The sequence below is a fragment of the Salvia hispanica genome, chromosome 3, assembly GCF_029641045.1.
Source record: "Salvia hispanica isolate PSC_SH4W2 chromosome 3, Shi_PSC_v1, whole genome shotgun sequence".
In the NCBI taxonomy this organism is placed as follows: domain Eukaryota; kingdom Viridiplantae; phylum Streptophyta; class Magnoliopsida; order Lamiales; family Lamiaceae; genus Salvia; species Salvia hispanica.
The window spans coordinates 10,506,803-10,525,857 of NC_142694.1; the positions used below are offsets into that span (position 1 = coordinate 10,506,803).

Genomic DNA, 19,055 nt, shown 5'->3' on the forward strand with positions numbered 1-19,055 from the left:
TGAGATCAAGCACCAAAAATATTTAAGCAGAACCGAGCAAGTTCACTGTTCCTCAGCATCGATGCTTTAACGCGCTACTAGAAAGCTAAACGACCAAATGATCGCAACAAGTTAGCTACCGAAGAGCTACAAAGAACAAACGGAATGAGAAATGCTGGAGAGATAGCCAAACTAGTAGTAGTGAGTTTTTATTCCTCTTTTATGTGTATGTGTGGGGACTGTGCTGATAGAGTGTAAATTACTCGTGTGGCGCTCCAGTTAGCGTTGCATCTTCTTCTTCATCAAATTCCTGTTCCACACCTTTGACCTCAGGGACGTAATGCATTAGCATGTTCTCAATCCCAGATTTCAGAGTGACAGATGAGCTAGGGCATCCGCTGCAGGCTCCTTGCATTCGCAGCTTAACTACTCCGGTGTCCAGATCAAACCCTACATACTCAATGTCACCACCGTCGTCTTGCACTGCTGGCCGGATTCGAGTTTCTAAGAGCTCTTTGATCATGGCAACAGTTTCTGAATCATCTTCCTTGATGGCTGTGTCCATGGAGGCAGCAACAGCTGAATCTAATATCAACGGCTGTCCAGAAGAATAGAAATCCATGATTGCTGCAAAGACTTGAGGTTTGAGCAAATCCCATGAGATTTCATCTGACTTTGTTACGGTCACAAAATCTGATCCAAAGAAGACCCTGGTCACTCCTGCACAGTCAAGTATAAGTTATGAACTTATGATCGATTCCAATGAATCATTAACCTAAAAATTATACTCCATATCTGAAGATGAGATGCCCGAAACTCTAATATAGAAAATGACATGATGGTAGCTCGGATACATGATATCACAGACAACACACAAGATATTCTCATGATATTTAGAAGAGCCAAGCTTAATATATATCATGCACATGCTCTTACAACCATGAACCAACACAGAATTAAATATTTTCATTATAAGGTTCTTCAAACCACCTAATTTCTAGTGACTGCAATTTCAGTCTCATCTTAAACTTTTTCTAGACAATTCTCCAATGCAAAATCAACTGCAAGGTTCTGTTTTTGATCCCATAACTAAGAGGGTGCTTGCTGTATCTCCCACTGGAAACAATTTACATAATGCTCATGGAACTTACATAACTATACCAAATAAGAGCAATCTCCTTGAGTAGTCCCCATATGGAAAATCCAACACGAGAGTCAATCGCTTAATGCACTTATAGGAATGTTCTTAATAATTCATTCATTGTCCTTCTATGCCAAAACGGAATAATCATAAGCCAAACTGAAATGATATGGCAGAATCTGACTACAAGGCACAAGCAAAATGCAGAAACTGTGCCTTATATATGCGATTTGTATAACTCCAAGTTAGAAATAAATTTTAGCTTGTCCTATTCTCTAGATTCGACTACAAGCCTAGTCATTGGACGACACAGCACATATCAAAATCTTCAGTGTATCATGTGTTTGCAACTAATAAATTCTAATAAACACATAACTAACAGAAACTTGTGTACGTAAACCCTTTTTTCGAGAGTAGGAAGATAATGCCTACCATCAATTCCATAAAGACTCTTTGCCAGTGGCGAACTCATAGCAGAGCGTGCATTAGGAAAGTCGGCACTCCCTGTCTCCATAACTTGCTTCCCGGGATAGAACATCAGCGAGGCAGGATTAGGAGTTGACTGTGTCTGGATAAACATGCTCCTCCTCTGCTCTGTCATATCCCAAGTTTAGAACTGTTAGCTAAAACATTACCCTGCAGAAATCTATTTCTACATCAAGTAGTATTCATATGAAAAACCAACCACTTGTGCTCTCAAACAGTAGAAGGCCAACAAATAGTGCATACAAACCAATCTCAATATTCACACAAATTCAATTAAAGGAACAACAAATTTACCAAAACCAACTGTTATCAGCGCTAACAAACACAAATATCTATTCAAACCCTCAAACAATAGGGATTTTCGGAAGCCTTATTTTCACTAATTAATAAACATGAAATTAACCTAATCCGCCTACCAATTTATCAAAATCCTGCCTTCAGACACATAAAGATAAGTATTTAACAGGTGAACAGACCTTGGAACTGATTCCGCTGGGAGGAGCGTAATGAAGACTTCAGCACGTTCAAATCCGACAAATAAATCGAAGGAGACGAGGCAGACGAGAAGATGTTCCGGCGGAATGCGCCGGCCCCACAAGCCCCATTTCGAGGATTTAAGGGTTTCGATAGTATTCCGCCATTGCTACTGCTGAGAAGAATTGCTCGATTTATCAGTCTTCCCCAAATTTTCATTGTTGATCAAACGATTTCTGCTCCCTCTCTCCTCAGAATTTCCGAGTTGTGTCGGCGGAGGATGAGTTGATTCCCAGTTTTCCGGCGGCGGTGTTTGGCGCTCGGGCCGCTGTGTCGCTAATTCTTTTTGGGGGAAAATTCTTATGCTATATCAATTAATAGTAACTAATTAAATGTAAATATAAAAATACAAACAAAAATTAAAATAGCAGGAGTAGCTTTGAAGGACGTGATCAATTACTAACTTTTCCTAAATTGCTAATTATAACTAATTGGAGATAATATGATGTTTAAAGATCTAGTAGTCTATAGTTTGACATGTGTAAATTAATTTTTTAATATTTAAATATAAAAGGTATTAAATATATCAATACGGTGTTTTAAATACGTCAATACAATTTCGAATTGACATTTTATACATATTATGTTTACGTATATTGATAATTACATTGACATTAAACTACTTCATAAAAATCTAAAAATTGACATCGAAACCTATTCAAGTGAGATCTCGTTAGATTTCTTATAAAATTGTCTTTAATTTGATATACGTTGTGCGCAAAAATAATTTAAATTGTGATAATTATATATATTTAAAGTCAATTAGTCTCCGAATATCAATATAGTGTTATAACTAATTTGTTGTTAATCGACTTTAATACTCTTATTGATATTTTTTTTTACAATATATTGATATTCGGAGTTGAATGATTATAGCCTTTGATTTGAAGATCTAATGCATATCATTATCATTGTTTAGCAATTCAAAGAATAATTAGCAATATAACACACTCTTATCGTTATCGTGAAAGTCTATATATATATTCCCGAAGAAAGGCATCACGTGGCTTGCATGTGACAACCTCTATCTACTCTGTCGTCGACAAACCCTAATCAAAACTTCACCTTTTTAACCCAAAAATCAGCGCGCGGTTTATCGATGAAATTCCACGGCTCTTTCGAATCGGACGCTCATCATCCCTCGAATTCGAGCTGGATTTGATGATTTTCTGTTCAATAACCAAGCACTGAAGACTAATCAGACACGATTATTCGAAGAATCCATGGAAGGTTCCGGAGCGGCATCGTTGGCCTCTGTGGAGGACGGCCCGGAGTCGTGGGAGGTTGCTGACGTGGAGGAGAGCATGCGCCGCCTCATGCACTCCCCCAAAAAGGAGTCTTCTAGTATCAACTCCAACAAGCAGGAGGAGAGAGTTGAAGAATCCGGACCGGATTTGGGTGTTTCGGAGGATTTGATAAATACAGTAGATCAGTTTTTGCGGGAAGCTATACAAAATCCTCGTGAGCGGCTCTCCGGTGAGTTTTTATGTCCGACTGCTAATTAAAGAGCTGTGCATGTTATCAATCATGAAATTCTCAATTTGACCTCTGTAGTCATGACTGGAAAACCAAGCTGAAACGTGGAATTGATAAAAATAGATTAAGAAGCTTATCTGGAATTCAAACTTGATTTGTAAAAAATCAATCTATTGGTTTGATCAATGTTTACTATTGGTTCATAAAATAATTAACCGCCTCTAACACAAATTTTGAATTTTGATGGTTTTCAATCAAGCTAGAAAGTTTGTGCTGAACTACTGATTAATCTTTGAGCATATGTACACACAAAGATACTGTTATAGTAGCTGACTAGCGAGGCTATGCATTTAGGAAGGGCTTTATTTAGGAAAACCGAGCTTAAATACTTGAATTGTCTTCCGTTCAGGCCTGGATTGATAAAAAATAGATTAAGAAGCTTATCTAAAATTCAAGCTTGATCTGTAAAAAAACAATCTATTGTTTTGATCAATGTTTATTATTGGTTCCTAAAATAATTGACAATCTTTAACACAATTTTGAATTTTGATGGTTTTCAATCCAGCTAGAAAGTTTGTACCTGATGATTGTTATGTCACGGTCATCAACAGTATATTAGTACCTTGCTCGTCATCTTTTGTCTTGAATCTATGAAAAATCATGAGATGACATGTTTCTGCAGTGTTGAGAATGGAGCAGGATGTGGAGAAGTTCATTCGGGACCCTACAAGGGAGCAGATGGAATTCCAACAGTTGCCCACTTCTTATTTACGCTTGGCTGCTCACCGTGTTGCACAGCACTACTCACTGCAGTCCATGGTTTTGTTGGATAATAACCTTATAGATGGTTCTGGCTCCAAAATCATTGTTCGCAAGACTTCCAATATTCGACTTCCTTTGGTTCGTCTTGCTGACATCCCTGTAAATCTACCTAATGAAGACTCTGGTGCGGTTAAGGTTGCAATCAAGCAGCGGCCACAAAAAGGGCATCTAAATAACAGCAATTCGAATGCACATTCTGAAAAATCAAACAGTGCAAAAAGTGTTGAAGAAAGAAAGGAGGAATACAATAGGGCTAGGGCTCGGATATTTAGTTCGAACAGCTCTATGCGGAGTTATGCTGCAAAACAGGGAAGTGATGGCAGGATTCATGATAATTTCCAGCATGGTTCCTTAGGACTAACCAAGGCAGAAGAGAGAGGTGGTGGATCCGATGGGGTTATTGCCAGAAGCTTGTCCGAGTCTTCGACATCTAGCAGTAGGTTACCTAAGAGTAGGACAGAGAGAGAACCAATTGGAAGACCAAAGACAAATAGTCGGGTGGCGATCTTTAGGGACCGCGAAGTTGAACGGAAAGATCCTGACTATGACAGGAACTATGACAGGTATTCTGAATCGCCCGTTTCAAAAAATCATTCAGGCTTTTACCATCTCTTCATTTCCACATGATTTCCTTGTATATTATCTTAGTTGGGGAATGCATATTGTTAGTTTGTGTGGTGATATCTTACAATGTAGTATGTTGTCCTTGTGGAAATAGAAATATGTTCATGATCTTTAGAATAGTTTCAAAAGATTGCACATCATCTTGTTCATCAGTTGACAGGGATATATCATTTTTGTTTCCAGATACCTGCAGAGGTTTGATCCTGGCTTTGGATTTAGTGGAGGTCCGTACCCCATTCAGCCTATGTATGCTCCTGCAGTGAATTACAACACTGAATTCCCACAGCTTGGATCGGGTCACCGACCCCCAATTTCTTCAGAGCACCAACCCATGCCTCTTCCTCAACACATACCAGGGACGTGGATTGCTCCATCTCCTCCGGCTGGCATTGGATATGGTCATGTAGAAATGCCTTCTTTTAACTCTGGTCATGTAAATGCACAACCAAACTCTGGTCTTTATTTACATTCTCCTCAATACCCTTGTCAACGACCTGTGATGCCATATCTCCATCCTCTTGATCCAGTTCACCAGCCTTTTTCACAGGTATGATATGTGAAGTGCATCTTTTCAGTTCATGATGTGCTTTAAAGGCCACATGTTCACATCTCTTTAGTTTTGCACCTTTTACATCCTATGGATGGCTATGGTGAGGAATTCATTTTTGTTTTCATGGCTGGTTGCTCAATAACTTCAAGAATGACAAATTGTTCTAACAAGAGTAATGAGTTCCAACAAAGAAGATGTTACTCCTGAGTTGTAGGAGACTTTAGGAATATTTGTGTTTTCTTATATGGCTTTTCGTGACCATAAATTTTATCCCGTTCAACTTACTCGTCTATCAGCAGGGGCGGACACGCGTGAGAAGAGGCTTAAGCCCAATAGAATAAATTTTTTTTTTGTTTTTAGTGCATTTACTGTTTGTCAAATTAAAATATTCAGAATTGCATAGGTTTAGGAGAATTAGCTAGTAGGAGTACTATAATTTAGTAAAACTACGAATTCTTCTTTAATTAAAAATTTCCTACACTAGAACTAAGCAAATACTCAAAATTAGTTATTCAGTTGGCGGACTTTGCTTGGTAATTTTAGTTTTTTTCTTGTCTATTTTTTACTTTATTCATATTTACTTTATTAGGTGAAATTATAATACGAAAGTTTAATTTACAGGATTTTTTTATTTATTGAAAATTATTGATTTTTGTTTGAGTTGTTTAGATTGAAAGTTTTTCAGGTAATTGATACCTAACAAATTCAGAGTGTTTAGTTGTTGTAATTTAATAGAGGAAATATTTTTTTTAGTCCGCGTACTTTGTCAAACTATCATTTTGTATCCGTAAACTTTGAAAATATCTTTTGAGGCGTGTCAACTTTGACTTAATATCATTTAAGCTACTTTCACTATTATGAATTTTTTTGGGACAAAAATACCCTTAAAATCATGAAGGACAAAGCGACTATCGTTTACAATATATCCCCTACTAAACAAATTTTCTGCGTCCGCCCCTGTCTATCAGCTAGTTACATGTATGAAAACCATCCTTTCTACAAAATTATAGGTAGCTGGTTAGAGGAGTTGGCCTAAAAGAGTTTGTAACTTTCTGTCTTTGCTTTTTAGCATTTACACTAGTCGCAGCTCATGATAGCTTTGTCCTTAGGCATTAGATCTCCTTCTGTTGCTCAGTTTTCTAACTGTGCTTAGAAGTGCATATGTTGTTCGCCCTACGTGTTATTACTTGAATGCCTAATTGCCTATGGTGCCCTAGGTGTCTATTGCAACGATGGAGCAGAAATGCATTTCTTTATTGATCTGGGACTTTATGAGAGGGTACAATTGTACTTCCCTGGGCCTGGGCTTCATTACCTTGTAACTAATTAGATATATACCATAGTCACGCATGCTAAATTGGTACTACTATCTTCATTGATCTGGGGCATTATTATATACCGTGGTACTTGTGTATTTGTGCATTCATTAATATAATTGTTTCTAGGGATTAGTCTCATTTAATGAGTTGATTTAAAGGCCTGTCTGTCTACCTTGTTCAGTTTAATGGAAAAAGACATTTCTAGTTTATGTTCCTAAATTCAATTGATCTCTCTTTTCAGTCCCATCAGCAACAGCCTGATGCAAGTTTCGGATTAGCCCGGCCCCGGTGAGGGGCTTGGGCCATGCCTGCACCCTCTCAGGCTCGAGTTGGGCATGGTTGACCTGTTGCTGCTAGGGCAGCAAATTTGGCCCAACCGAGTAGGGTGCAGGCATAAGAAACTGAGATATGCTGGATGGTGCTCAATCATGTGCCCCTTCAGCTAGTCTCAGTTTATATGGCTTTCGTCGTGTAGACGGAGCATGTGAACAGTGGCAGTGTAAAAGATTGCATGAGTTCCCTAGACCTCTGCATTACCACTGCATGTGATGATGATGATGAAAATCCACCCATGAACTGCAACATATCAGAGCTTTGACATCAGTGTTCTGTGTTCGTCATGAGGTATATCGATTGCTTTGCTTTCATCTCTTCTTTCTTAAGAGAATAAAAACGAATTTTAATCTTATTACGATTCACTTTGTTGTCACAGCACCGGTACACATATGGCTGACTGCAACTCAGGACGAAGAATGTATCGAGTGAGGATATTCCCGTCTGTTAGAGCGATGTTTGTCTCGCTGAAAATATTTTGGTTAGACTTGTGGTCATGACTTTGCTTACTGATACTAGCAATTATAACGTCCTATTTTATGTTGCACTAGGATTATAATGTCCTATTTTGTGCTTAAGAGTTTTATTAATTAATGATCATTTGTTAACTAACTGCGTTAGCTGGAGGATTGCAAGAGAAGATGTCTCATTGCCACTTATACTCGCACATTGTCATATTTGTCTCATTGCCACTCACGCCCACCCATTGACAAATTATCTCATTACCACATTATACTCCCATATTGACATAATTATCTCATTGCCATTTACACTTACACATGACATAATTATCTCATTGCCACTTAATACTCACACATATTGACGTATTTGTCTCATTGCCACTCACACTCACTCATTGCATACCATGCCATTATTTAGCAATTACAGAACCTTTACAGCTGGTCTTAACCCAACTATTGTTGCCTTTTCTGCTCTTCTCTTGGTATAAATACAAGATCAATTGTCTTAACAAACAACACAACACAACACCTGAGTTGGTTGCACTTGAAGCACAGGTGAGGCATGGAGAAGGTGAAGTCGGAGCTTGACATGGAGAAGCAGAAGTCGGAGCTCGACATGGAGAAGCAGAACGCGGAGCTCTACTTGGAGAACTTTAAGCTGATGCGTGAGAACGAAAAGATGCGCAAGATGGCCGAGAGAATCAGCCAGGAGAATCAGGCCTGGTTGCAAATAAAGCAGAAGCTTCAAGAAATAGATGCCATGCAGCGCAACACCAGCTCTACTTCAGCAACACCTCACAAGAAGTAGAAACATGTTTCTAGACATTCAAAGTCCTTATCAGTGTTCTGCCATTGAAGCACAACTCTCTCTCTCTCAAAGCTGCTAATGTTTTTCTAGTTTATTCTGCTTATTGTTGTTCCCCATCTACATCTTGTAATATCCATTTCTATTATTTCACAAAAAACAGAATAAATTTACATATGAAAAACATCCCAATGCTGTGTGAGTCAAGTATAAGGAACAAACAGAAAACAGCAATCTCATGTATAAGTTCAAGAAGCTATACATCATCACATTTATAACAATTGGTTTCTCCTCCTCTTCTACCTCATGTCATATACCCATTGCTTATTTTTGCGTGTTCTTGGGATACTAATCGTTTTAACACTAATTTTATCATGTCATTCCCACGCCATTTAAAATGAATATACTATATTATTTTAACGAATTTTAAAGTTGAAGATGAATACCTAAATTGACCTATAAGGGAGTGTTATATTGCTAACTCAATACCTAATTGCTAACTACAACTAAATAATAGCCATTAGATATTCAAATTAAGAGCCTAGATCATCAATCATGAAATGTCAATACGATCAATACAAAACGTCAATAAAGTCATATGATTAATTCCATAAAATATCAATAAGGGTATTAATGTCAATTAACTACATGTTTAGTTATAACTAACTTTTAAAAGAAATCCCAAAACGTTAAATTCATATAACATATATCAAATTAAAGATAATTTTATAAGGATTCCAACGATATCATACATGCATATGTTCCGACGTCAAAATTTGAAAAAAAAATCGAAATTTTTTCAATTTTTTTGTAAAGCAGAAATGTCAACATACTATATAAAATATGTCAATATAATACATGTAGAATGTCAATATAAGCAATGGGTTAACATTCTTAAAGCATTGTGTTGACATTCTCAAAGTATTGTGTTGATATTTCCGAAACACTATATTGACATTTTCATCTAAAACCCTAATTTGGCATTTTTTTTTATCTTTTTTTATTTTATTAATAAAAATGAAAATTACACGCGGCAAATTGTAGACCACACGTTTTCTAAAATCCTATGGCCTTAAATTAGTTGTAGTTAGCAATTAAGTGATGAGTTAGCTATTGATCAGTTCCCTTGACCTATAATTATATTTTTCAACTGCCAAAGTATTGTACTCTGTTTTATCATAAAAGCTTGAGTTACTATATTCCTATTTTCTTTACATGATTTTATATTCCACATTAGTTTGCTTATGCTAATATTTTTAAATTGATATGCAAATTGCAATAACCGTAGATGAATAATAAAATTTGAATTTCAATGATGTCAAGTTCAGATTTACAAGTTCAAAAATTATAAGCTTCACATATGTGGGAGTACCTTGTGTGACACAAATTCCTATTCATGAAATAAATATTTTATGAATTTATTGAATTGAATCTTACAGTTGTACCATTCCTATAGAAAAGTGGTACATTTCCCACCGAGTAGAATCCATTCATATTCCCGAAGAAAGGCATCATGTGGCTTGCACGTGCCGACCTCTCTCTCCTCTATCGTCTCCCTCTCTCTCTACAAACCCTAATCAAAACTTCACCTTTTCCCCAAATCAGCGCGCGGTTTAGATGAAATTCGACGTCTCTTTCGAATCGGACACTCATATTCTCTCGAATTCGAGCTGGATTTGACGATTTTCTGCTCAATAACCAAGCACTGAAGACTAATCGGCTACGATTATTCGAAGAAACCATGGAAGGCTCCGGAGCGTCATCGATGGGCTCTGTGGAGGACGGCCCGGAGTCGTGGGAGGTTGCTGACGTGGAGGAGAGCATGCGCCGCCTCATGCACTCCTCCAGAAAGGAGTCTTCTAGTATCAACTCCAACAAGCAGGAGGAGAGAGTTGAGGAATCCGGACCGGCTTTGGGTGTTTCGGAGGATTTGATCAACACAGTAGATCAGTTTCTGCGGGAAGCTATACAAAATCCTCGTGAGCGGCTCTCTGGTGAGTTTTTCATCTCCGACTGCTAATTGAAGAGCTGTGCATGTTTTGAATCATGAAATTCTCAATTTTACCTCTGTATTCGTGACTGGAAAACCGAGCTTAAATACTTGAATTGTCTTCCCTTCAGGCCTGGATTGATGAAAATAGATTAAGAAGCTTATCTAGAATTCAAACTCGATCTGGTAAAAACAATCTATTGGTTTGATCAATGTTTATTATTGGCTCCTACAATAATTGAATTTTGATGGTTTTCAATCTAGCTAGAAAGTTTGTACCTGATGATTGTTATGTCATGGTCATCAACAGTATATTAGTACCTTGCTTGTCATGTTTTTCCTTGAATCTATTAAAAATCATGAGATGACATGTTTCTGCAGTGTTGAGAATGGAGCAGGATGTGGAGAAGTTCATTCGGGACCCTACAAGGGAGCAGATGGAATTCCAACAGTTGCCCACTTCTTATTTACGCTTGGCTGCTCACCGTGTTGCACAGCACTACTCACTGCAGTCCATGGTTTTGTTGGATAATAACCTTATAGATGGTTCTGGCTCCAAAATCATTGTTCGCAAGACTTCTAATATTCGACTTCCTTTGGTTCGTCTTGCTGACATCCCTGTAAATCTACCTAATGAAGACTCTGGTGCGGTTAAGGTTGCAATCAAGCAGCGGCCACAAAAAGGGCATCTAAATAACAGCAATTCGAATGCACATTCTGAAAAGTCAAACAGTGCAAAAAGTGTTGAAGAAAGAAAGGAGGAATACAATAGGGCTAGGGCTCGGATATTTAGTTCGAACAGCTCTATGCGGAGTTATGCTGCAAAACAGGGAAGTGATGGCAGGATTCATGATAATTTCCAGCATGGTTCCTTAGGACTAACCAAGGCAGAAGAGAGAGGTGGTGGATCCGATGGGGTTATTGCCAGAAGCTTGTCCGAGTCTTCGACATCTAGCAGTAGGTTACCTAAGAGTAGGACAGAGAGAGAACCAATTGGAAGACCAAAGACAAATAGTCGGGTGGCGATCTTTAGGGACCGCGAAGTTGAACGGAAAGATCCTGACTATGACAGGAACTATGACAGGTATATTTAATCTTCCGTTTCCAATACTTTTTACCTCTTTCCTATAGTCCTTTTTAGCTTTTACCATTTCAGATCTCTTTCTATCAAGATATGATTTCCTTGTATTTTATCTTTTTTGTGGAATGCATGTTACTATTACCTTTTCTGGTGATATCCTAGTACAATGCAGTGTCCTTGTGGAAATAGTAGTATGTTAATGACCTTTAGAACAGCTTCAAAAGATGCACATTATCTTTTTAATCAGTTCACATTAGTATATCATTTTTCTTTCCAGATACTTGCAGAGGTTTGATCCTGGCTTTGGATTTAGTGGAAGTCCGTACCCCATTCAGCCTATGTATGCACCTGCAGTGAATTACAACACTGAATTCCCACAGCTTGGATCTGGTCACCGACCCCCAATTTCTTCAGAGCACCAACCCATGCATCTTCCTCAACACATACCAGGGACGTGGATTGCTCCATCCCCTCCAGCTGGCATTGGATATGGTCATGCAGAAATGCCTCCTTTTAACTCTGGTCATGTAAATGCCCCACCAAACTCTGGTCTTTATTTACATTCTCCTCAATACGCTTGTCAACGACCTGGAATGCCATATCTCCATCCTCTTGATCCAGTTCACCAGCCTTTTTCACAGGTATGATATGTAAAATGCATCACTTCAGTTATCATGATGTGCTTAAAGGTCACACATCACAGGACTTGGAATCATTAATAATATTTGAGGCGAAACTGTTCCTAAGTGTATTTTCATGATATAAGTATCTGTTATTTCTGGTTTTAGCATATAATGGAGCTGCTGGTGTATTATGCATCACTTCCATGTGCAGTTTATGGATTAATACTGTCCTTTCATAATAAGTTGACAATATTACTCTAGATAAAAGTAGCACTGGGAATCAATAGACATTTGCTTATTGTTATGAATCATGTAGAAGTTTGTTTCCTTACATGTCTGAGACTCTGAAATGTTTTTTTTTTTTTCTTTCTGTAATAACCCATTCTTGTTTAAATAATAAAACTTTGATGTTGAAAGTTGCAAGATTGCTGTAAGTTTCCTGTAACTGATGAAGCAATTGACTGCATATAGTATCACCCTGTGGTTGGTTAGGGTAAGGAGTTCTTTGTTTTCATTGCTGGTTGCTCTATAACTTCAAGAATGACAAATTTTGCTAACATGAGTGACTAATAGGATATATATTGTAGTGACACATGCTAACTACTATCCTCCAATCCCAGGTGCATTATCACATACAGTGTTACTGATGTGTTTGTGCATTCTTTTTTATAATTGTTTTGAGGGACTAGTTTCATTTATTGAGTTTATTTAAGGGCCTGTCTACCTTGTTTAGTTTAATGGACATAGACATTTCTCGACAATCATTTATGATCCTAAGTTCAACCCATATCTCTTTTCAGTCTCATCAGCAACAACCTGATGCAAGTTTCGGATTAGCCCGGCCCCGGTGAGGGGCTTGGGCCATGCCTGCACCCTCTCAGGATCGAGTTGGGCATGGTTGACCTGTTGCTGCTAGGGCAGCAAATTTGGCCCAACCGAGTGGGGTGCAGGCATAAGAAACTGAGATATGCTGATGGTGCTCAAGCATGTGCTCTTTGCTTGTGCCCATTCAGCTACTCTCAGTTTATATGGCTTTCGTCGCGTAGACGGAGCATGTGAACAACAGTGGCAGTGCAAAAGATTGTATGAGGTCCCTAGACCTCTGCTTTGTTACTGCTTGTAATGATGATGATGATGAAAATCCACCCATGAACTGCAACATATCAGTGTTCTGCATTCGTCATGGGGTATATTACTAGCTTTCATCTCTTCTTTGTTGAAAAAATAAAATTGGATTTTTATCTTATTCCGATTTGCTTTGTTGTCACAGCACCGGTACATATATGGCTGACTGCGACGCAGGATGAAGAATGCATCGAGTGAGGATATTGCCGTCTGTTAGTCGGCTGAATATAATTTGTTTAGACTTGTGGTTGTTATGCTCGAGTTTGATTGAACATCTTAAATTCTATGATAGCAATTGTAATGTCCCATTTTACGCCTTCTGTTTGTTGGCATCGTTACTATTCTAACTGTGAATGGATTATCCTTTTAATCTAATTTTTACTTATACAATTAATTGAGATAGCATTTTAATTTCCTTAATAAGGTACGCCAAGTATAATAAAGAAAACTTCAATTATTCATATAATATCTGTTCGTGTCATACCTTTAAGATTAATTAAATTGTTTTAATTGTGAAAACTCCACAAGTTTGGTTGAATTGCTATCTCAGTATCTAATCTGGTATAATACGGTCCAACCATAATGGAAATATATTTCAATTCTATTTCAATTCACATCTATAGCCTTTTACACATTTCAAAATTTTTAGATGATAACCATACTAAAATTTACTACGAGATTAACTAGGACTATACATTCGTTTTCCTTTTCTTCTGCTTTCCTTCGTTCTGCATGTTCTTGAGATACTCACGCAGGTTCTCTGTGATCCCACCAAGTCCAATGGAAGTGAAGAAGTTGATAGCAAACCTAGTGTTCTTCGGATTGTCCTTGGGAAAAATAGACTCAAACGAGTCTTGACTAAGGCGTTGATTAAGCAACCAAATGCCCAGGTGGCCGGACAGCTCATGGAAGAAAATCTTGAGGAAGATCCGAGACGAAGAAGTTGTTTCCTCTTCTGTTAACTGAATGCAGTCCAAGATGCGCCAATGCAACGCGTCCGTGGCCAGCAAATGAGCGAATAGTTTTGCAACATTTCTCAGTTTAACAGTCTCCACCTCCTGATGAATCATGGAGTACTGGTCGGCAAAACATTTTTCGAAGCTCTCCTGGTGGATTCTGTTCATCAGACACAACTGCTGCCCGAGGAGTCCGTAGTAGCGGCTGTAAGTTGTCTCCTCACCGCAACACTCCAAAAGCATGACGCATAGCTCCTTCTCCATACCAGATATGTCGATCTTCAACAACTTATGTCCAGCTTCTTCAAAATCAAGACTTGACTTGATTGTCAAATAGATGGTTCTCCGGAGGTTAACCAAGTCCGTCCCGGTCTCGTCTTTTATCTGCTCCTCGTCCTCTTCCTCATTGCTATCCACTGAATCTGCAATTTGATCTTCATCATCTTCATCTTCAGGTAATATTTGCTTCTTTAGGTCCTCATACATCTTCTCATTCTCCACGAACTGGGGATCTGGCTGGAACACATCTAAACCACTTTCACCATCTATCTCATCCAAGAGAGAAACTTGATGAGTGAATTGGTCATCCTGCTCCACCAGGTCCAGTTCCGGACGCATAATCTGAAACTTTGCTGCCTTCCGCAACGCAAAGAGGCCTTCAATCAAGAACTGGACATGCTTATCTATATCTCCTTCGTAAAGAATCCCTCGCAACCTCTCAAGCACACCTGATAAGATCGAAGAAACAGTGTTTCAGAGAGATATATCCTGCAAATCAACAACTAAAATCTAGTTTTTTTGCCTAAACAATAACAAACCAGACTCTTAAGTCTTACCATTCATTCCTTTGGGGCAAAGGTCCTGCAGCAAGGATCCACATTCTGCAACAAAGCCAACAGCTACTTCAACACTATCATCGGTCGGCTTCTCCAGCAGCAACGTCAGCAGCTCAAGGCCGATAAGCTCATCAACTATCCGCTGATTCAACAGGTGAGCTATGAATTTCACCGCCGCAACTAGTTGTGTCTGCCACAAGATTTTAACGAATTGGGGAAAATATTAGGGTACGATCACCACAAGATTTTCACCATAACCCACAATTAAGCACAGATTTCACCATAACCCACAATTAAGCACAGATTTTCAAGGTTTTACCAAAATTAGGGAAAAAATTAGGGTTTTACCGCCAAAAGATTTTCAGCCTTATACGCAATTAAACACAGATATCACCATAACACACAATTAAGCAGAGATTTTCAAGGTTTTAACGAAATTAGGGTTTGACAGCCGACAAGATTTTCACCATAATGCACAATTAAGCACAGATTTCACCATAATACACAATTAATCAGAGATTTTCAAAATTTTAACGAAATTAGGGGGGGAAATTAGGATTCGACAGCCAAAAGACTTTCATCATAATGCACAATTAAGCACAGATTTCACCATAACACACAATTAAGCACAGATATTCAGCATAACACACAATCATATTCAAAGGAATTTAAGATACAAACCTTGTCGTTGCGTTTATACGCCCTCTGCAGTTGCAGTACGATCCTCCGCAGCAAAAGATAGCCTACTTGAGGGAACTTGGCGTTGACGACAGAAACCAAAGCTGCGAAAACGTCGGTGAATCCCGGCGACGCGAGTTGGGACTTGAGGCATGTTCGACAGAATAAACCCCGGCCTCGAATCAGATTTTCAGCAAACAGCTCCGGAACGATGTTCCTGATGTTCGCGGCGGTCACTTTGTTCACCAATCCATTGATGCTCTTCCTCAGAGCGTTCCATGATGCTCTTTGATATTCAAGGCTGTTATTCGAGATTTCCATTGAATTATTCATCAATGTCGATCCTAATTTCTGTGCACTGCTTATATAGATTTCTAAAGAAGATCGATATATATATAAGGATTAAAGATAAACACTCTTGATCGTTATTTCCTTAATTAATCACGATATTTCCATATCAAATATATCCGTTTGATATTATTTCCATAAAAACAATATTAACAAAAATATCTAATTAGATATTGTGTTTCTGTTTCGCAACAAATATTATTTAAATTAATTTTTTATAACGTTTCTTTACTTCTCAATTAATTAGTAGTAATTGACTACGGTTTGAAAATTTTCATGTATAAGTGTGGCAATCAAGCAATATAATTATTGAATATTTGAATACTTCATAGGATTTTATTTCCAATAGTAAAATTTAAAAACTTTTTTGCATTAAAGTGTAAAAAGGCCATATTATCTTTTTTTTTTTTGTAATATTCTTTGCTTAAGAGTTAACACAAAGTATAGTCTTACCAAACGAATTTCTCTCGTCACTTTCAAATATTGGCTTTTCACATTTCAACTTCCACTTTTCAAATACTCCTATCAACTTCACACACACACACAATGCATTAGCAGAAGCAATCTCTACAGAAAACTATCATAGAGGTGACAATTTTTTGTTGAATTCATACTGTTTGATCACTTTCACTTTAACATTATTCCAATTTTGGTTTGTTGATATATCTATATGTGTTGATTTTGTGGGATTGTTAGGAAATTTCTAATGATGTTGGTGTGTACATGAATGATCCACTGTTTCTTTGGAATTTGTAAGCTGTTTTATTGTTAGCAATACATAGTAAAAATGAAAAATTATCTGAATTCTGCTGCATTTTAAGCACTATGAATTTGGGTGCATGGTGAAACTAGGTTTTCAATTCCACATATTCCAATTTTTATTTTGTTTTGTGGATACTGGATACTAACACACAATGATGTCATACATTCACATAAATTGTGTTTAATTCATGACAATAGAGTGATCAATGCCTCTGGTTTTGTGAGAATTAGATCTGATCATAGAAATTGAGTGCCATGAATGTATGGTTGGAAATGAATTCTCAAATGATGTGTTTTTCCCCTATTCACAGCAATGTCTTGGAAAATTGGAGTGGTGTTGTTGTTTGGGTTCGTGGCATGGGCTTACCGGCCCTTGCGCCCACCACCACCACGCCTTTGTGGCACGAAGGGCGGGCCACCCCTCGTAGGACCTAGAATCAAACTAAGGGATGGAAGGAACTTATCATACAAAGAGCATGGAGTCCCTAAAGAGGCAGCCAAATACAAGGTCATCTTGGTCCACGGCTTCAGCTCTAGCAAACACGAAGCCTCCATCACTGTCACGGTACCAACGTTATCCCCTTTTGCCATGGAGGGAATAGGAACATCACAAATGATTATCTGTTTTTGCTTCCAACAGGATTTGGTGGAGAAACTGGGCATATACTTCGTCTCCTTTGATAGGCCGGGTTATGGAGAGAGCGATCCCGACCAAAAGAGGACCATAAAGAGCCTAGCATTAGACATAGAAGAGCTCGGACATCAGTTAGAACTCGGTGCAAAGTTTTATATCATTGGAATTTCCATGGGAGGACAGGCTGTCTGGGGATGCCTCAAATACATTCCTCACAGGTAATAATGCTTTGCCTTGATCACATATTTTGCTCTATAATTTGGCCTCATATCACACTATTTTTCTCTATAACTTTGCCTCAGATCACATATTTTGCTCTATAATTTTGCCTCAGATCAGATATTTTGCTCAATAATTTTGCCTCAGATCACATATTTTGCTCAATAGTTTTGCCTCAGATCACATGTTATGCTTAAAATTTTTGCCTAAGATCACATATTTTGCTTAATAGTTTTGCCTCAGATCACATATTTTGCTCATTATTGATATGTTTAGGTGTTTCTCTTTGATAAATTCTGTATAACTTTATAAACTGTGACAGGGTAAAAGGGGCTGCATTGTTAGCTCCAGTTGTGAACTACTGGTGGCCTAGTTTTCCCCCCGCTTTAGCCACAGAGGCATACAATCTCCAGCCTGTGCAGGACCAGTGGGCGTTGCGTGTTGCACGCCACGTCCCCTGGCTCGTCTACTGGTGGAACACTCAGAAATGGTTCCCGGGCTCCAGCGTTGCTGCTGGTACACAAAACTTCACAGCGCCCGACCTCCAAATCATCGCCAAAATGGCTGCCTCAGGAGTGTCTCACAAGGTACACTTTCCCTCACAGGGCAATGCCATTAGCATCTTCGCTTTCTTGCTGACATGATTGCTCGATCGTTGATGTGACCAGGCGTACGCGACGCAGCAGGGCGTGCACGAGTCCTACCACCGCGACATGATGGTGGGATTCGGGCACAGGGATCTTGATCCAATGCAGCTTGAGAATCCCTTCCCAAATGGAGAGGGCTCTGTTCATCTGTGGCATGGCACTGATGACGGGGTCGTGCCCGTGTCGCTTCAACGCTGCATTGCCAAGCAGTTGCCATGGGTGCAATACCATGAGCTGCCAAATGCTGGACATCTCTTCTCATGTGGTGAAACTGATGTCAAAGATGCTATATTGAGCAAGCTTTTGATGGCTGATAAAATGGTTCACTGATTTGTTTTTTTTGCCCATTTTTATGCATAGAGTGTGATTGTTACTAAATTTTATTTCAATTCTGGATGTATGTGAAGAACCTTTACAAGAACAAGTCTGAGCATCAAGAGTGTGCAAACATTTTTTTCATTGCATTTGATTGATGATTGCTGGCTTTGAGGGTCTTTCTTGATGAATAATGGTATTTCCAAAATTTAATTTTTATAAAATTTTCTTTTACTACGTTAATTATTTGTAGTGTAAATCTTATTATGCTGTGGCCTGTGATCATCATGGAGGGTTATGAGTTGTGACTT

The 19,055-nt window shown here is 38.4% G+C and overlaps 5 protein-coding genes across 11 annotated transcripts; 3 read left to right on the forward strand and 2 right to left on the reverse strand.

Moving 5' to 3' along the window:
* LOC125210910 (nifU-like protein 4, mitochondrial) lies at positions 1–2,445 on the reverse strand. Its single transcript, XM_048110543.2, has 3 exons — positions 2,083–2,445; positions 1,553–1,714; positions 1–699 (listed from the first exon to the last, which is right to left on the reverse strand). Exons 1-3 carry the CDS (start codon positions 2,297–2,299, stop codon positions 239–241), a joined length of 840 nt encoding a protein of 279 aa, XP_047966500.2. The 5' UTR covers positions 2,300–2,445; the 3' UTR covers positions 1–238.
* A 700-nt stretch (positions 2,446–3,145) lies between these two features.
* On the forward strand, positions 3,146–8,722 carry LOC125213471 (uncharacterized). 4 transcript variants are annotated; one of them, XM_089068394.1, is made up of 6 exons: positions 3,146–3,616; positions 4,299–5,001; positions 5,246–5,609; positions 7,173–7,555; positions 7,644–7,745; positions 8,276–8,722. In XM_089068394.1, exons 1-4 carry the CDS (start codon positions 3,364–3,366, stop codon positions 7,221–7,223), a joined length of 1,371 nt encoding a protein of 456 aa, XP_088924520.1. In that variant the 5' UTR covers positions 3,146–3,363; the 3' UTR covers positions 7,224–7,555; positions 7,644–7,745; positions 8,276–8,722. The 4 variants fall into 4 exon arrangements, with proteins under 4 accessions (XP_088924520.1, XP_047969995.2, XP_088924521.1 ...); XM_048114038.2 differs by having other exon boundaries at positions 8,281–8,722; XM_089068395.1 differs by having other exon boundaries at positions 7,644–7,692.
* Positions 8,723–10,011: 1,289 nt separating this feature from the next.
* On the forward strand, positions 10,012–13,743 carry LOC125214178 (uncharacterized). Of its 2 annotated transcripts, XM_048115082.2 has the most exons (5): positions 10,013–10,524; positions 10,902–11,604; positions 11,879–12,242; positions 13,025–13,411; positions 13,495–13,743. In XM_048115082.2, exons 1-4 carry the CDS (start codon positions 10,272–10,274, stop codon positions 13,073–13,075), a joined length of 1,371 nt encoding a protein of 456 aa, XP_047971039.2. In that variant the 5' UTR covers positions 10,013–10,271; the 3' UTR covers positions 13,076–13,411; positions 13,495–13,743. The 2 variants fall into 2 exon arrangements, with proteins under 2 accessions (XP_047971040.2, XP_047971039.2); XM_048115083.2 differs by lacking the exon at positions 13,025–13,411 and having other exon boundaries at positions 10,012–10,524.
* Positions 13,744–13,913: 170 nt separating this feature from the next.
* On the reverse strand, positions 13,914–16,201 carry LOC125211770 (uncharacterized). Its single transcript, XM_048111690.2, has 3 exons — positions 15,823–16,201; positions 15,142–15,331; positions 13,914–15,033 (listed from the first exon to the last, which is right to left on the reverse strand). Exons 1-3 carry the CDS (start codon positions 16,150–16,152, stop codon positions 14,039–14,041), a joined length of 1,515 nt encoding a protein of 504 aa, XP_047967647.2. The 5' UTR covers positions 16,153–16,201; the 3' UTR covers positions 13,914–14,038.
* Positions 16,202–16,654: 453 nt separating this feature from the next.
* Positions 16,655–18,888, forward strand: LOC125214525 (uncharacterized). 3 transcript variants are annotated; one of them, XM_048115589.2, is made up of 5 exons: positions 16,778–16,919; positions 17,241–17,494; positions 17,570–17,781; positions 18,105–18,369; positions 18,451–18,888. In XM_048115589.2, the coding sequence occupies exons 1-5, from the start codon at positions 16,895–16,897 to the stop codon at positions 18,757–18,759; spliced, it is 1,065 nt and encodes a 354-aa protein (XP_047971546.2). In that variant the 5' UTR covers positions 16,778–16,894; the 3' UTR covers positions 18,760–18,888. The 3 variants fall into 3 exon arrangements, with proteins under 3 accessions (XP_047971544.2, XP_047971546.2, XP_047971543.2); XM_048115587.2 differs by lacking the exon at positions 16,778–16,919 and adding an exon at positions 16,655–16,755 and having other exon boundaries at positions 17,241–17,781; XM_048115586.2 differs by having other exon boundaries at positions 17,241–17,781.
* The last annotated feature ends 167 nt before the right edge of the window (positions 18,889–19,055 follow it).

What these genes read in the sequence shown, in the direction of transcription:
- LOC125214525 (XM_048115586.2), top strand. Translation starts at nt 16,895, where the DNA reads ATGATCCACTGTTTCTTTGGAATTT. An exon ending in CCACTGTTTCTTTGGAATTT is followed by an intron (nt 16,920 to 17,240) that starts GTAAGCTGTTTT and finishes CCCTATTCACAG; the next exon opens with CAATGTCTTGGAAAATTGGA. An exon ending in CTCAAATACATTCCTCACAG is followed by an intron (nt 17,782 to 18,104) that starts GTAATAATGCTT and finishes AAACTGTGACAG; the next exon opens with GGTAAAAGGGGCTGCATTGT.
- LOC125211770 (XM_048111690.2), bottom strand. Translation starts at nt 16,152, where the DNA reads ATGAATAATTCAATGGAAATCTCGAATAACAGCCTTGAATATCAAAGA. An exon ending in CGTATAAACGCAACGACAAG is followed by an intron (nt 15,332 to 15,822) that starts GTTTGTATCTTA and finishes ATCTTGTGGCAG; the next exon opens with ACACAACTAGTTGCGGCGGT. An exon ending in TTGCCCCAAAGGAATGAATG is followed by an intron (nt 15,034 to 15,141) that starts GTAAGACTTAAG and finishes CGATCTTATCAG; the next exon opens with GTGTGCTTGAGAGGTTGCGA.
- LOC125210910 (XM_048110543.2), bottom strand. Translation starts at nt 2,299, where the DNA reads ATGAAAATTTGGGGAAGACTGATAAATCGAGCAATTCTTCTCAGCAGT. An exon ending in CCAGCGGAATCAGTTCCAAG is followed by an intron (nt 1,715 to 2,082) that starts GTCTGTTCACCT and finishes GGGATATGACAG; the next exon opens with AGCAGAGGAGGAGCATGTTT. An exon ending in GAGTCTTTATGGAATTGATG is followed by an intron (nt 700 to 1,552) that starts GTAGGCATTATC and finishes TTGACTGTGCAG; the next exon opens with GAGTGACCAGGGTCTTCTTT.
- LOC125213471 (XM_089068394.1), top strand. Translation starts at nt 3,364, where the DNA reads ATGGAAGGTTCCGGAGCGGCATCGTTGGCCTCTGTGGAGGACGGCCCG. An exon ending in TATGACAGGAACTATGACAG is followed by an intron (nt 5,002 to 5,245) that starts GTATTCTGAATC and finishes TTTTGTTTCCAG; the next exon opens with ATACCTGCAGAGGTTTGATC. An exon ending in TTCACCAGCCTTTTTCACAG is followed by an intron (nt 5,610 to 7,172) that starts GTATGATATGTG and finishes CTCTCTTTTCAG; the next exon opens with TCCCATCAGCAACAGCCTGA.
- LOC125214178 (XM_048115082.2), top strand. Translation starts at nt 10,272, where the DNA reads ATGGAAGGCTCCGGAGCGTCATCGATGGGCTCTGTGGAGGACGGCCCG. An exon ending in TCCTCGTGAGCGGCTCTCTG is followed by an intron (nt 10,525 to 10,901) that starts GTGAGTTTTTCA and finishes ATGTTTCTGCAG; the next exon opens with TGTTGAGAATGGAGCAGGAT. An exon ending in TATGACAGGAACTATGACAG is followed by an intron (nt 11,605 to 11,878) that starts GTATATTTAATC and finishes TTTTCTTTCCAG; the next exon opens with ATACTTGCAGAGGTTTGATC.